The sequence below is a fragment of the Rhea americana genome, unplaced genomic scaffold (genome assembly GCF_003343005.1).
Source record: "Rhea americana isolate MKP2758 unplaced genomic scaffold, rheAme1 scaffold_8, whole genome shotgun sequence".
Taxonomy (NCBI): Eukaryota; Metazoa; Chordata; class Aves; order Rheiformes; family Rheidae; genus Rhea; species Rhea americana.
The window spans coordinates 5,543,343-5,559,704 of NW_028186978.1; the positions used below are offsets into that span (position 1 = coordinate 5,543,343).

Below are 16,362 nucleotides of genomic sequence, written 5' to 3' on the forward strand. Positions count from 1 at the left end.
TTTCTGTCAGTGGTCACTCATAACAAGCAAGCACCCAATGAATCCTAATTTACTCAGATTATTCGCTGACATACTTTGCTTACAATTGTCAGGGTTGGGTTTAAGCAACTCTTAAAAACCATACCAGTTTTTGCTCCACTGGAAACACTACTACTCCCTTTTGCCAGCTCTGTCATTTCATTTACAATAATTAAAACCTGAGTATTCTTGAAACTAAAGRAGAATGCTGAATAGAATCTCTTTGGAATGAAGTGCAGTCCCCAGCAACTCCAAACACCACTGAAAAATCTTATTCAATAGAGAGTGGTAAGATAATGGTATAGAAAATGTTTCAAGTTCTCTCACAACACAAGTGAAAGCTTACTGCAAGTAGCTGCATGAACATCATTAGGTACAGAACTTCGTAAAGAAGAGTGCTCAGAATAGCAGAGGAAGCAAACAACAACAYTGGCTCTTCAAAAGAGTTCTTAATTCTGGATGGGGTTAAGTGTACACCAAGAATTAAAAGCAGGAAAGGGTTTGTTGCAAGATGACAATTTAACATAYGGAAATTAAAAAAAGATTCCTAAGACTGCCTAGTAATCCAAACAAAAGAAGCCACCTGAAGAATAGTTGAGAATAATTTAATAAGCAGGTATAGYTGTATATAAACTAGTTGTGAATAATTTTCAAACCTTATCATATTCTTATAAAGGAAAATTCTTTAGGGCTACCAGATCTTTACAGAAAAGAGACTARGAAAGTACAAAGTATGATTCAACTTCAAGCATGCAGCCCGGCAGAAACTTCTGAAGGGCACCAGCATGACAAAAAGTCCCATGATCCACCCATAGTTACAATATTTACCATTACATATGTGAGGTACACAGCTATAGGCACATGTGCTCTAGTTTATTTTAAACAGAACAGAGTAGGCACAGTCTGAGTTTTAAGAACACCAATTCTGAGTGGTCTTGCTAAATCCAAGATCTGTCTCCAATAGATGCTTGCTGAAGAGCACAAGAGACATGCAGTCAGAATTCCTTAAAATACTTTTCCAGTTTTCAACATYCAGGACTGTATTTAGTTGTATTCTTTATAGATTTTCTTCCATTTTTTCCCCTGACTCTTTAAATCTATAACAATCTTTTAACATCCACAAATCCTGCTGCAAGGATTTTTTTCCTCACACATTGTATGACCATCTCCCCCATAGTCACTCCCTGTATTTGATGCATCTGAGTCCTCTACTGAAAGAAACAATGAAGAGTATTTCTCTATTCTTTATACTACCCATATAGACCCTGGATGAACATACCCTCATTCATCTATTTTCTACTCTGAAGACTCATGTTCTGAATATCTTAACCTTATCTGTAAGATATTTCACTTCTCAGGCTTTTGAGACTGTTTTTTCCATCACAAAGAACAAATCAGTTTCCTCAAACAGGCAATATAAGCACTAAACCCTGAACTCCATGGCAAATGGATGAGACCATTTTTCTGCACAGTGAAAAAACAAACAGCTTGTTTTCTAAAGGAACTATTCATTAAAGTTGCCCCAGTTGCCTGGGAACTGGTAATATACAGGGAACACACTTGAGACTTTTTCCACATACTGAGTTTATTCTTCGCTAGCTACCCAGTTCATCTTTACATTGTAAYCTCAACTTTAAAGCCTTGCATTATTTATGAGAATCCAGATAGACTTACAGCTTTCATTATTCCATACAAAAGACTAAACCTGCATTAAGAATTCAACACATCATTTATAGACTAGTAATCACAAATCCCTTCTTCCAATAAATTTGGGCATAACAATGGCATCACTGTCATTCTGACTCCTAACTACCTTAAATTACAGTTTCACAGGTGAGCTCCCTATTAACTGTAACAATTACAAAAATAAGCTTTATCACATGAACTTTTGACTGGGATCTATTACAGTGTCATTCTGCCTCTCCTACTGCATCTAGGATATCATGGTTTCAAAGTTCAGAGTGCTTTGTAAAGGCAATTCATCTGCCCAGGGTACACCCAGGATATTAGCTTCTCACTTTACTACATGAGACATCTTCCAAAGTTCCAGTTTAGTCTGAAAAGGTTAAGAGAAATTAACACACAGAAGAGAGGTGGTGGTGGTGGTATTGTCAGTGAAGCAAACATTTAGTACGTAAGTACTAAAGGTGCTGAGTAAGTGTTGATTACAAYGCTAATTTAATGGGCCAGTAAGATCATGGTTTTGTGCTAGAAAATGCACACAGTAACCTCGAATTGTAAGCTGTCTGGAAGAATGTTAAGTATTAAAGAGAATGTAACAGTAGACACAGGACACRTGGAGCGAGCATTGGTGAGGGTCAGTAAAATGAGAAGGGACAAGTCACAGCTCCCTACTTTAAATCCTACTTGTGAGACTGCTAAAGATCCATCTTGCATAGATGCCCAGAAGAATGAGACATTAAGGGCAAGAGAAACAGTGTATTAAGAGAATGAAGAGCAAAAGAATGGAAAAGCCACCTTATGGTTTGGTGAGGAAGAAATCCTGGGAATCTAGATTACTGGAGCTGGGTGGCAGTGGGGAAATTCAGCAGCAGGAAATGGTTAAGAGAAAAATCAAGGTAATCATCATGTTCAGTAAGCTGAATAGCATTAGAAGTGAAAGGCAGCAGATAGAGACAGGTAGAGCCTACCAACTAATACGAGCAATGATCAGAGAGCAACAACAGACACAAGTTAGCAAGACAAGCTAAGAAAGGAGGGAAAAAAATGTAATGCCATGAAGGATAATTTCCAAGGTCTGCCATGATCTCCCTAATACCCTAGTTTTGTTTTGGCAGAGAGGAAGGGCTGGCTAAGTCAGAACTTGCAGAGATGATGTCTTCTGCTGCTACACTGTTGTAGCCTACAGAATCATTTATCATTACAGAGGGCAAAGAGCACAAAAGCACCCATTACAGAGCTCCACAAAAAAGCTTACCAAGAAAATACTTATGAAAAACAAATGTGCTCAGATCTTCAGTTAAGCTGCTTTCCCAATGATCAGCATGCTCATAAAAAACACCATGATAAAAAAAATCCACATGAAGAATCTGTCCATCACTTTTGCTACCTTTTTCCACTCCATTCCTTTGGCTCTGTTTGCTTTATGGTCTCGAACACAATTAGCAATATACTCGATATTTTTTATCAGTATTTTGTAACAAGAGCAGTAATCCGTCTCTCTAACATTTTCACCATGAATTCCACAGCTTTTATTTAAATTTCCATTCAGCTTCTCCTTGAGATCACAGTCATCATTTCTACTGGAAAGGTGACTCCTTTTCTCTTTGTGCCTTCTCTGACATCTGTCATCCATTTCTAACTTATGTTCTTTCTTTCTTTGTGGACTTGTGCAATTTTCACCCACATCATAAACAAAAAAGATTTTTGACATGTAGTCCAAAATGATCACTCTGGCCCACTGTGGGACAGGCTTTGCTTCTGAGCCACAGTGGTGAACATTCATTATAATGATTGTCAGTGCAGTGGAAGCTGTGATCATCGTCATAGTTGCTATGTAATACTTACCTGAAACGTAAAAGAAAGTTATATTAAAAAAGGTATCCCAACAAATACTCAATTCAGCAATAAAAAAAATCTTACAACATAACGCTAAACCTAAATGCAAGTGAAACTTTTTTCTTACTCACCCTAATATTCTGTACTTAGATTGCACTGAATTTATTATTTAAAACAGATTAAAGCAAAAACATCATATTCTGGCAAGCCTGTATCAGATGACTGTTGCAACAACAYGGTAAATATTTGCAAACCAAACCCCTGCAACTTCCCTGAAAAACCAAAACAAACATTCAAAAAAAACAACTCTATAACAGGAGACACTTTTCYTGATCTCCAGGTTTCCAGTATCTGTATCTTCAAATGGCATTTTAGAAATTCTACTTCCTAATGTATTAATAAAAGTGACAATTCTTTTTTGGAGCTATTAAAGTACCCCACATCAGCAGACATATGCCTCTTCAATCACACAGAGCTATGAGTTTCCACACATTTTTGGCATGCACAGCTAGCGCACAGACAGATAAGCCAGGCACAGAGTGGCTCAGTTGCCAGGTGAGGAATACTGTTTGAATTTCTTTCAAACTAGCCAGGTTTTAGCATGGCCAGTCCAAGGAAGGCATTCTTGCCAGGAATATTTAACAAATACAATGAACACAAGTTAGGACCCTCAGCTATTGCCCTTCACAGTGGAAGAAGGCAGCTGACCTAYGGTGGCCTGTGGCTATGCAAAGATGCAGCTCCCAGCTCCTGCTCTGCTGCTCCTAAGYATCTGCAGGAACTTGGTCAGTATAGGATCAGCAGTGCTTAAGAACAGAGAATAAAAGCTAGCATTAATRAAATAGGATGATGTGCCACAGAGGAGTTTTATATGACCTCAGTTTTCAAAGGAATTGGGAAGGATGCCAAGGAAAAGTGGGAGAATATATTTAAAAATCACACTGCGGTCAGGTCCTGGCTTCTTAATTTAGACAGCGAAGGAGGGTAGAAAGATACTCAAATGCAGTAAGCCCATACTCCAAGTGGGAACAGTGCTTCCCAGTGTGGGAAGCACATTCAATACAGTCCTATTCGTTGACAGCTTTTAGTCTCCGTATACCACGTATTCTTCATAAACGTACACAACTTAGCAACAAGAACAGAAGTAAGATCTGAATTATCCTAATGAAGCAGGAAACCAGTGTGGAGGCAGTGCACCCAGTCCTCTGGAACTCCCACCAAGGGAGCCGGGCAGCCTCCTTCCCCARTAGGAGGCAGATCAGCCAGGGACAGGAGAAAGGTCTTGCAGAGGACAGAACTGAATGTCATTCACTACCCCACAGAGTCCATATGGGGATCTTCTGAACAAAGAGGCAGTAAAAAAATCAGCATAACTGATTCCCAGATATTAAAATTCAACACAATAAATGACAGATCTTAAGTCACCCTGGAGTGTCCCAGCCAGGTCATCTAACCATCTGGCAGGAACACATTCTGAAACAGTCCAACCTTGTGTTTATAGTTCTCTCWCTTGGTCTTTGTAATCTAGTCCCACTTTTAAAGAAAAAACAGTAAATAATAAAATTGCTTTGAACATCCTAGCCATATGATGCTAATGAAATAGATTAATATGATACCCAACAAATACATTATCTAAAATAGACAGAAGATGACCTTAAAGAGCTTCAACGTACCTGTACAAGTTCCATGCGCATTTTAAATACTTCAGTAGGTTTCAGAAATGCAGTGCATTTATCTTCTCAGAAGACATGAGTGACATACGACTTATTAATAGCAAGACTTTATGTCAGAGAAATYGTATTTTAAAAAGTATAAAACTCACCTATCAAAGGCACATTTTCAGAAGGAGGCATGATCTCTGCAACCATCAGCTGGAACACAGTCAGAGCAAGAAGAACTGTAACACCCAGAGACACTTTTTCTCCAGAGTCTGCAGGGAGATAAAATCCCAGTGGAGCCAGGAAGGATATCAGAATGCAAGGCAGTAACAGATTAAATATATAGAAAGAAGACTTCCTCTTCAAAATCAATGTGAATGTCACATCTGGATAAGGCTCAGAGCAGCAGCCATAAGTTACTACATTCTTAATTGCTGGCATACCATGAATCTCCCACTCCACGTCTTCTATGAAGTCAGAGAGGTCACCACTATCAAGAGAATTGATGATGTCTACCTGATTACCATTGTAGGTCCAGGACCCAAATGTAAGGTTGCACTGCTGGCTGTCAAAAGGAAAATAGGATACATCCACTACACAAGAGCTCTTTGTGATAGCTGGTGCATCCCAAGTGATTTTTCCATCATATCTCAACACAACATTAGTATTCACTGGTTCTGAAAAGTCATCATCAGCCCTAAAAGACAGAAAAGTGAAAAACTGATAGGTAACAACTTACTGTGATAAAAACCCCTCCCTTCAGACCACTAAAAGCATGCTTCTGAAATCATTATTTATACTGAATTTTATCAGGAATTCACTATTTATTATTTATAGGTAGTAATGCCCGTTTTTGGACAGAGGGATTATTACTCAGACGAGTGCTAAACATCAGTGCTGCTAAACTATACTGTATTTCTTGGCCATAGTTTCTTCAAACTTGATCTGAAACAGGATACAGCTGGGATACAAAATCAAATCAAGTATCATGATAATCTGTTCTTCACTACTGGTCAAGGAGAGCAGTGTGTGTACTACCATTTTGTGAACACAATCTTCCAGAGTTCTTCAATAGCCTCAGCAGAAAGCACTTCAGACTGGCAGCAGGAGAGAAGGTTGTTCTGGATTTTTCTGTTGTATTGGGAACCAAACAGTTTTGCTGTGTAGCACAAGCAGTAGTCAAATAATCCTGTCTATGGCTTTAATGCCAAATATTTAGATGATCAGCAATAAATCTTAAAATAAGTATTCCCAAAGTCAATTGATTAAAGTGGGTCCGTGGGTCCTGCTTTCACCTTCTCCTTTAGCCAAATATTAACAAAGCTGATTCTTTTCAGCTACACTCACTTACTTGTTATATAAGACAATATCTGGTCTCCAAACCAAATTGCTTGGAATCCTGATAGAATCCAACCCATCATATTTATCCTTGTCCCATTTGAGGTATGCATCATACCAGCTTTGTCTAATCCATAAGTAAGCTGTCAAAATTTGGTTTCTTTCATCCTGTATAAACATGTAGAAATATTTCCAGCTGAAGGTGACAAAAGTATATCTTGGATACAGACAACATTTTTTTCATAGCCATAAATTAGTACTAAAAATAGGCCAGTGTACTGGCAGGCAATAACAGTACTTCTCAAATAGATGCATATGTTCATATATTGCACAGGGGGTTACACATTTCAGCTTTCTCATCCCAACTCTTTTTCCCTATACAAGGATTCTTTTCTCTGCATCTTCCCTAGCTTTGCCATTATAGAAAAACTTTTGCTTAAGGTTTCCAGTATCTTAAGAATTCTATTTGGCCAACTTAAGAAAACAGACCAGCTGAGAGATTTGGTGCAATTGATTCTCTGAAGGCTGGTGGAGGCGTTTAAATTGTAACTCAGAAGTCAAAGTAGTGATTTTCCTTTCTTCTTCCAGACACCTTCTCTTTTGCCTTAAAAGCAAAGTCTGGCAGAACCAAATTTCTAAAAACATGAAGTGTACTTTTTCTATTTAAGTTGATACATTGCAAAAAATGTGAAAACTGAAGATGCAAAATCAGTATTTAACTGTTACTACAAAAGAAGTTTTAATAATTCAGCAGCTGTCAGTTTGTAGCCATATAATGGAAGTCCTAGTATTGCAGATGGTTAAGTACCTATTAAGATTCCTTTACTTAAAAAGCGTTACAGAACTTGTCACAGTAAGATATAGGCCACTTTTCCTGCTCCTAGCAAAAAAAAAAAATCCATCCTTATAGCTATATATTTTCTGAAGTTTAGAGTCAGCACACTGATTTCTGCACCTCTCTAGAAAATTGAATAATTTTTACTCACCATGTCTTTAATCTGGGACAATGTGATCTGAAGGGTGACATTCAATACTTTATCTGTGTCTTCCACTGGTCTTAAAGCATTTGAATAGTCTTCAAACAGTTCATTAAACAGCATGTGTGCATATCTTCCTTTAGCTGAATCCACAGCTAGATAAGATTTGTTCAGTAGATCAGATTAAGTACTGAATAATATCAGAAAACACTTCTATAGCTTCAAGTAGCATTAACTATAAATTTTAWACTATAACCATACTTTATCATCCATATACTCTAGAATATCATTTAACACAGACAATAACTCTGATGAAGCTATTCAAATGAGAACATCATTCTTCTGTAGCAAACACATGGCTAACAACTTCWGTTGTTCATACTCACTATTTATCTTCCCCAAAAAGCAGTAGCAATACAGAAGATTTTTTTTTTTTTGAGGAAAAATACCTTTAGCTGTTTTACTGATTTCTTTTCATAAGCACAGAGAGATCAATGGTCACATACCTGCCAAACTAAAATTAGAAGCAAAATCTGAAGTCAAAACTTCTCCCTAGCTAATGACTTGTTATATAAGCCCAAATGCAAGACTCAGACTCGTGCTTTCAGAGTTTTTTTTCAATGGCATCTGGAAAAAGTATGAGCATGAACACATCCTTGGAGTAACATCTKCAACTGCTTGGTAAATGACTCTCAAATCACATTTAGAGATGCTTCTTGCTATAAGAATTTACTTGCTAAGGACAATTCACTGAAATGCATCCTTTCAAATTACTCCTGCTGTTCCATTCTACTCTGTRCATCAAGTTTCTCTAGACTACCTGTATTATCTTCAGATGGATTCACGCATTTCTGCGAGCAAAAGGCAAGGACTAACATTCACAAGACTTGCACAACTGCCAGCTGGCACAACACAAGAAGCAAGTGCTTGGACTACTTCACTCTTCAGTGACTCACATTGACTTCCCGGACTAGAGTTAAAAGCAAATGTTTCTGACTAAGAAGAAATTCTAACAAATAAAACTTATAATAATAAAGAATAAAAAATAAGAAATAGTATTCAGATCTGGCTGTAYAGGATCATTCCATTTTGTCTACGTATTAGTAAGGAAAAAGTAAAACAGATGAAGGAATCCTCTGGAGCTAAGCTAGGTAAGATGTACACATTCAGACAACAGCTCCTACCTAGGTAAAACTCAATGCAACATTTAGCTACCAAGAAGTGCTCTCACCTTGAAGCACCACTGCTGTCAACAGCCACAGGAGACATATGCAGGAGGAGAACAGGCTATTTCTCTTCATTTCTGGACCATAAGCAAAATTCTGTTCATTCAAGAGGCAAAGACTTTTATCGCCATCCAAAACTAACAAGTTGCACAGCAGCACAGAACTATCTGAGGCACCAATGAGCTGCCAGAAGCAATTCTGCCTTCCTTCAGCAGTTGTCAGGGTCCTAACTTCAAACTACAGCCTGTCTCTGCCACCTCCACAGGGATCTGATGAACCCTCCTCTCTAGGTAACCTGAGAGCAGTTCTCACACTGATGCCGAGCAAGATGATAAATGGAAGGGATATCAGCAGGAAAGCTGCACTCCACTGCATTTCTTACTACAAATCCAGCATTCAATGGCCAGTCTATGATAAACTCTCTCATTTCCTCAGAGTGGGCCAAGGTTTGCTGCCCTTATGTTCAGCAGTAGCTTGCTCAGAACCAGTCACCTGAAGCCTTAYAGACCCTCACACAAAAAAGGATCAGGCTCGACAGTTTAACTGGCAAAGTGGTACTGTATATCATAGCCAATGTGCCACAAAAGAAAAATCCCCTGCCTACCTACCCTAATGCTGACAAAACAATGCTTTTTCAGTCAAACTGATGCCACACAGAAGGCATGCATCTACACCAACAGCAAAATTTCTCCTTTGGACAACACAGGTAACACTTGCAGGAGCGGGCACTGCCAACACAGTTGTGCAAGCAAAAGCTTCCACTGGCACTGACAGTTCCAAGACAGTGGTCTACTCAGCATAGGAAGGAGGAACAGAACTTGACCCTACAGATGAAGTGCCATTTTCTGGTACAGTATGAGTACAGTTTGCCAGAACTGTAATCTTGACAGCTCTGAAGTTTAGCAAAAGGACTGGTAAGAAGCACAAGTTTACTGTAACTGGACTCCCTCCTACCCCAGTGTCCTGCAAGAAAAGCTCATTAACTCTGTTTATTCCCCATACTGCCAATCTAGTTTCCTAGTGTTGCAGGCATTTTCCAGGTTTCTCACAGAGAAGAGACAGTTGCTTCTTCTTTTCCCTATAGGCAAATTCCATCACTTATGATATCCTGCTATCAATGATCTTTGCTCTACTTTAAAAACAGGTAACAGAAGACAACAGCCACTAAAAATGGTAARTAGAAAGGTGGAAAGGTATGAATTACCAACAAAAAAAAATAGCCCAGAACACTCCTAATCCACACAAAGATTAAATACTGTTGCTTTGCTCTTGTGCATTCTTTTGGCTAGAAGCAAATTGATCYCTCCATACACATAGTATCTTCTATATAGTAGCACCCCCTGGTACTCACTGCTTAATATTGGTGCTTTAGTGGGGTCCATAAATCAGTGACATTTGTGGCCAGATTTAACAGCTAAGCAATAAATAATTTCAGTCAAGGCACCTGTAATGAAATCCATCTCTGTCACTTCATTTGCTGAATTCTCAAAAGGGAAAAAAGTAGAAAACTGTTTAGAAGTCAAAAAGGTCAAAGCAGCCCAGAGGCAGTATGTAATATCCTGCTTTTTCTGTTAGAGACAAGAGAAATTAGACACTAAGGAGATAAAAGTTATTGGATACGGTCCAATCAGTGGGTTCTCAGGTGATAACTTCAGCCTCTAGTATGCTTGCCATTATATCATGTCTGCAAGTAACTACTGTTGCTTACTGTAACTACAAGAGAATGGTCAGGGCTAGTGCTTTAAATATGCTGCTCTGAACACTGCTGAAATCAAGATCAAGCCTGCTTTGCCACTGGCTTGGGRCAGGCTTGTGACCAGCCACACCAGTATAAATGTAGCTGCAGAATACCGCAGATTGATATACAGTAATTTACATAAGATTACTGCAGAGGTGTGAAGTACTTCAATAATGTGTTCTTTTTAGAAGAAAGCTGCATGTTGAGAACACGCAGAAACAAGAAGCATGTCTACATGCATTTATTACTTGGAATAGTCCATAAATTGCTTGTTATGAACTCAAGTGGATATAGTATAACCTCTCAATAATTTTCAAATAAATTTAGCTAGTAGCCATCTATATGGTAAAGGCAGGTAAGCTGACACATGTATATACAAGAATACAGCTCTTGTGTGAGGTGTCACATGTATTACACAATGACTGTAAAAACAGAAACTAAATATATCCAAAAACCTTTCCAATATTAAAGATAAGATATTTAACAATTTCAGTATGTCAGGCTATTTGGCTTKTTACTTTGTTCACAAGAAATTGGATTTGTAATTTTAATCAGAATGTCTCTAATGTAGATACTTTGAGAAGAGTGWTTTTTAACATTAATTGTTATTTAATGATCCAGGAGATTCATCTACAGACTTCCTCAGAATATAGTTTTAGATTGTGGCTTAATCTATGGTAATACTATTCCCAGATCAAATATCCCATTTAACATTTCAATGGGTCTTAAATTTATAGTTAGGCAGTCCTCTATTTTTAGAATAARAAGTTCGGCTACAAAGTCAAGAATTAATATAAAGTATGAAGAAGCTCACAAAGATAATTTAGAAAGAGTCACGGGTGTTTGGAAGTTAGAATCAAGTCATTAGCCTCTTCCAAAACTAGATCTTGTTCCCAAGGAAATTCAAAGTTACTTTGTTAGAGTATCAACCAGCAGGTGTCCCTGTTAACCACTCTACTGAAAACCCAAACGTTCAAGACAATTTTTCTTTATCACATAAAAATCACRTTTAAATCTACTTTAACTTCACCACTAATTACTTGCTTCACATTTGACATAAGACAATGCAGAGACAAGATATTCTTTTAAAGAAGTAAAAAGATAAGCAGAAGGAACAAAATTACTAAATGTTTGAATCTGGCTCTCTGGTCTGCCTGATAGACAAAACTAGACACAAGAAAATTTYAGAGCAGGCGAATATAAATCATTGTCAACAAACATACTATATAAAACCATATTCAGAGCACAGGCTGCTTCTGCTGATATGGAGAGCACTTAAGGCACAGGGTACAGCACCCCATCTTGCTTCCATATATGAYTTCATTCAAATATTTGACTTTTAGAACGTATGTGGGCTATTAACAGAACATTGTGTTCATTTCTGCATTCAATAGGATGATAATGTTCCATTCCTTTATCAGTGCACTGAGCTTCTACGACACTAACACAACCTGCATAGCTTCTTATGGTTCTAGACAAGCGCACACGTTATGAAGACTTCCAGAAAAATCTGAATTCCACGTATTGCCATGTAAGGGAGGTTTGACTTCACATGCATCTTAAAAACAGACTGAAATACAAGGGAATTTTTATTTAATATTAAGCACTTTCGATCCTGGATTTTTATCTCAGTCAAGMAAAGCAGGAAAAAAGTTAAAAATAAATATTTTTAAATTTGCTCTTTTGAGTAAACAATCTGCATTTCTTATTCTGCCTAAATTAATTATTTGCTCCTAAAGATGATTTTTTAAAAACATGTTCACATCTTTTTTTGCRTGAAGAATATGGAAGATTGAGCCTCAAACTGGAAAAGCTACAGATACTGTATTATCACAAGCCTCAAGGCTGTCCGTACCGTTTATAATCCATCCCTMCATTGGAGAACAATAAAGAAGAACAGATTGGTTTCTAAGCACAGTTTGTTGCAAGTGTCTCACAGTCTGCTTCTACTTGCCTTCCTGCCAATTTTTCTTCTCAGAAGCTGTTGTGTTCAYATTCTTCAAAGCATTTGCTACAGAATAGTATCTTGTGATGAGGTCAAGCAGCATGCTAACTCTGATTCGAGTCCAGACTTCTCCTCAGACTAACTGAAGTCTTACTAGCACAGGTAACAGCTCTTCCTGCTAGTAGTACAGCCTACTGGGCCTGCTCTATATATGTAGAATACAGCACTTCATTCAGACGTAATGCGTTTTTTTTGCCTCTTTCTCACCCACCTACTGCCGCCTCCTCCTTCCTTCCTTCCCCCTAAAAATCCCCTACCACTTGAAACCAGCACCCTCATTCATATTTTCTTCCTCTTGCACACMCAGAAGATAGGAAATACATTAGGAAGTGTTCAGAATGTCAGGTCATGGAATCTTAGCCACACTTTCCAGAAATGGAAAAACTTAATTTGTGTTAGTTAGTTTTTCTGAAAGTAAGTTTTATTTAGGTCCACTTATAYACACAGCTTTACCAACTGTCTTCCAGCATGTGAAGGGGAGAAAGCTTTTGCCCTGAGCTTTGTATTATTTATTTGATCTGAAATACAGTATGTTCATTTCTTTCACCAGGATGCATGCAAGTTGACTGGGTAACCAGGGCTCCCTAGTTTTAYGCTATATTGCTAGGACACAGATTACAGGTGACAATATAGATGACTATATTGCCAGCAAACAGACCTACTGGTAGGGACTTTGCTTATGCTCACAGCATTTTACCACCTTATGCACCACTACGTTGACCCAGCAAAGCATCTCCAAGCATGAACATGGCTACATGGCACAGCTGACTGAGCTAAAAGTTCACCCTTGAGCAAGTTACAATAGTAGAATTGCAAATTTTCTCAAAATCTGCACCTACACTCATCCTGCCACAAGGTCATTTAGATCTTGGGGACAAAGCACCACTACTTGAGCTGAAAACAGTATCTCTTACCTTAAGCATCTCTGAACACAGTGGCTTCTGGGCAGAGTTAAAAGTTGTATTCATACCTTTGGTTTATTTCTAYAAAATTGAGAGACTGTCTAAGATCAAGGCGTCAGTTCATTCTTTTCAACCTACACCAAAAGTAGTACTCAAAAGAGGAGAGGAAAAAGCCAGACTTTTCTGTGGTGCCAAGTGACAGGACAAGAGGCAACGGGCACAAATGGAAACACAAGAAGTTCTGCCTGAAGATGAGGAGGAATTTCTTTACTRTGAGAGTGACAGCACTGGAACAGGCTGCCCAGAAAGGTTGTGGATTCTCCTTTTCTGGAGATATTCAAAATCTGCCCGGATGTGATCCCGTCTAACATGSTATAGGTGACCCTCCTTGAGCAGGGGGGGGTTGAACTAGATGATCTCCCTTCCAACCTCAACCATTCTGTGCGATTCCCATTGAAGTGCTAGTTTCAGACAAATGCAACTGCTTCTATTTGAAAATTGTCTCAAAAAGTCCCTTCAACACATAGAGCACAAAATTTTCTATAAAATCGCAAGAGCCTAAGTTCCTTTATTCTTACCTTTCTAGACTCAGGTCTTTGCGATTCAGAGGCCACTGAATGCTACAGTCAGACTAGTAGAAGTGTTTTCATTTCATGAACAAGAGCAGTAAGTACRCAGGGCCCTGGGAGGAAACTTGACAAGTGCAACTGATTTCCGTACCTACTCAACTTTCAACAGATATCAAAAAAGCTATTTCCTGCAAGTTTCCTCTGCTTCAGGAATATGAGCTAACTGAAAATTTCAGCAATGACATACACTTGATATTTGATTAATTAGTACTATACTGCTTAATGAATAATGTTATTCTTGGTCATGTTAAGGAATGTACTTCCCCAGAAGCAGAAGAGAATTGAAACCATATTAACTAGCTGTATAAAGGAATACTTTTCTGAAATAAAACAAGCAATTGCTTCCCCTTTACTCTTGAAGGGCCCAACTATTTAATAACCAACAATTAGAAATGCTAGAAATTGTAGAAGTTCAGAACTCAGTGAAGTTTATTTTATAGCTCTGTCCTCTTTACCTCCCCAGCTACTTCCTAGACTTCATTTCTGCTTTGAGGGTACAAGATCAACATCTCTGGCTACAGATATAGAGCACAGAAACRAAAAAGTTAATTTGCTCTTCTTCTTCATGTATCACACTGGAAAAACATTGTGAAAATACAGATCTACAGTAAGACAGTCATCCATTTTCCAGTAGTGTCAAGTAGTCACCGTGGAGTTTGTCTGCAAAATACAAAGCAACCCATGCTTTGGGTGAAAGTAGTACTGTGAAATTATTGTAGAAATAATTTCTGGAGTACTGTGTCGAGTTCTGGGCTCCCCAGTACGAGACATGGAGCTACTGGAAGGAGTCCAGCGTAGGGCTACGATGATCAGAGGGCTGGAGCACCTGCCCTGTGAGGAACGGCTGCGAGAGCTGGGCCTCTTCAGCCTGGGGAAGAGAAGACTGAGGGGGGATCTTRTCAATGTGTACAAGTACCTGAAGGGAGGGTGTCAAGGGGATGGGGACAAACTCTTTTCAGTTGTCGTGTGTGACAGGACAAGAGGAAATGGGCAGAAATTGAAGCACAGGAAGTTCTGCCTGACCGTGAGGGGGAATTTCTTCACTGTGAGTGACAGAGCACTGGAACAGGCTGCCCAGGGTGGTTGCGGAGTCTCCTTCTGGAGATGTTCAAGGCCYGCCTGGATGCAACCCTGTCTAACATGCTCTAGGTGACCCTGCTGAGCAGGGAGGCTGGACTAGCTGATCTCCAACCTTACTGATTCTATGATTCTATGGAGCATGGATGAATCCAAGATGCACTTACTTTAAGCTTTAAAACAAAATGCACTTTTATTAAAGGCACAAATACCAATACTGTCATCCCTGYCTTACCAGAATATCCATTTACTCTAAAAATATTTGCAAGGCGTTTTTGTTTCCCTATCTGGGATGCCCAATCTATTGTCAAAATCACTTAAATGGGAGAGTCTAGGCCTTGGCAAGCAGGAATGCCAGAGCTTGTCTGAGGACCTGCTCTTGTACTGTTTATATCATTGATACATCCCAGCTTTGTAATACTGGTGCAGCTATTTTGATCTACTTGGAGAAAGAACTTTTACTGAGATATTCTGATAAGAAAACCTCACAGACTGATCAGAGGATAACTTTGACTGCCTTGAAAAGACTTTATCAAAAAACCCTAAAACCTTAAGGGCTTTTCCCCCCTTCAACTGAAACATGCCATTTAGATCAGGCCATGCTCTTCCACCAGAACTCAGTTTCCTACTGAATAGAATGTACACAGGCTCCAGATGTTTCCATCTGTGGCCATGCCAAGACAAATCAAGATGGAAAAGGGAGAACCTTCTCTACTTGGTTCCTCTCATGCCAAGTTCTGCACCTCCAAACCTACATTCATTAGGAGGCAGTAACAACTCATTTCCATCCACGCTCTTTCCCTCCATCCTGAAACAGATGAACTTGACTACCAGTTAAGCTCCTTATTGAACTCCATTATTGAGGTCAGCTGTGCTTTAGAGCCTCCTGATCAACAAGAAGTCATATGCCAAATTAGTTTTTCCATAGGCAGCAAGKCAATTTGACCACAAGACAATCCTTTGGCAAATCTTTCTCTCCAGAGAGAAAGACAATTTCACTTAYAGTAATTAAGAATTCACAGTAGCCTTTATATTCTGGAAGTTGAATACTCAGCTGTAGTTCTCTATTCAGTTACATCCTTAGTAGGAAAACATTACTGGAATATTTTACAGAACCCTATGTGGAAAAAGGGATTCTACTGAAATAGTTGTTTGGGGGCACTAAGAACCCATTGGCAGCACTAGTGACACTGATTTCACCTTTGCTCAAAAGAATTCTGACACACAAGCAACAATCATTAAGATTTATATCCTTCCMTATCATCCTCTCATACA

At 38.8% G+C, this 16,362-nt stretch overlaps 1 protein-coding gene across 3 annotated transcripts; it reads right to left on the reverse strand.

Moving 5' to 3' along the window:
• Positions 1-2,998: 2,998 nt before the first annotated feature.
• On the reverse strand, positions 2,999-8,811 carry CHRNA9 (cholinergic receptor nicotinic alpha 9 subunit). 3 transcript variants are annotated; one of them, XM_085322708.1, is made up of 5 exons: positions 8,742-8,811; positions 7,520-7,665; positions 6,547-6,701; positions 5,360-5,892; positions 2,999-3,546 (listed from the first exon to the last, which is right to left on the reverse strand). In XM_085322708.1, exons 1-5 carry the CDS (start codon positions 8,809-8,811, stop codon positions 2,999-3,001), a joined length of 1,452 nt encoding a protein of 483 aa, XP_085178834.1. The 3 variants fall into 3 exon arrangements, with proteins under 3 accessions (XP_085178834.1, XP_085178836.1, XP_085178835.1); XM_085322710.1 differs by lacking the exon at positions 8,742-8,811 and having other exon boundaries at positions 2,999-3,227; positions 3,342-3,546; positions 7,520-7,651; XM_085322709.1 differs by lacking the exon at positions 8,742-8,811 and having other exon boundaries at positions 2,999-3,194; positions 3,267-3,546; positions 7,520-7,648.
• Positions 8,812-16,362: the final 7,551 nt, after the last annotated feature.

Excerpts from the sequence above, each read along its gene's own strand:
- CHRNA9 (XM_085322708.1), bottom strand. The coding sequence starts at position 8,811 with ATGAAGAGAAATAGCCTGTTCTCCTCCTGCATATGTCTCCTGTGGCTG. Across the intron at positions 5,893-6,546 it reads GATATTGTCTTATATAACAA|GGCTGATGATGACTTTTCAG; the intron begins GTAAGTGAGTGT and ends TCTGTCTTTTAG. Across the intron at positions 3,547-5,359 it reads TGAAAATGTGCCTTTGATAG|GTAAGTATTACATAGCAACT; the intron begins GTGAGTTTTATA and ends TTTACGTTTCAG.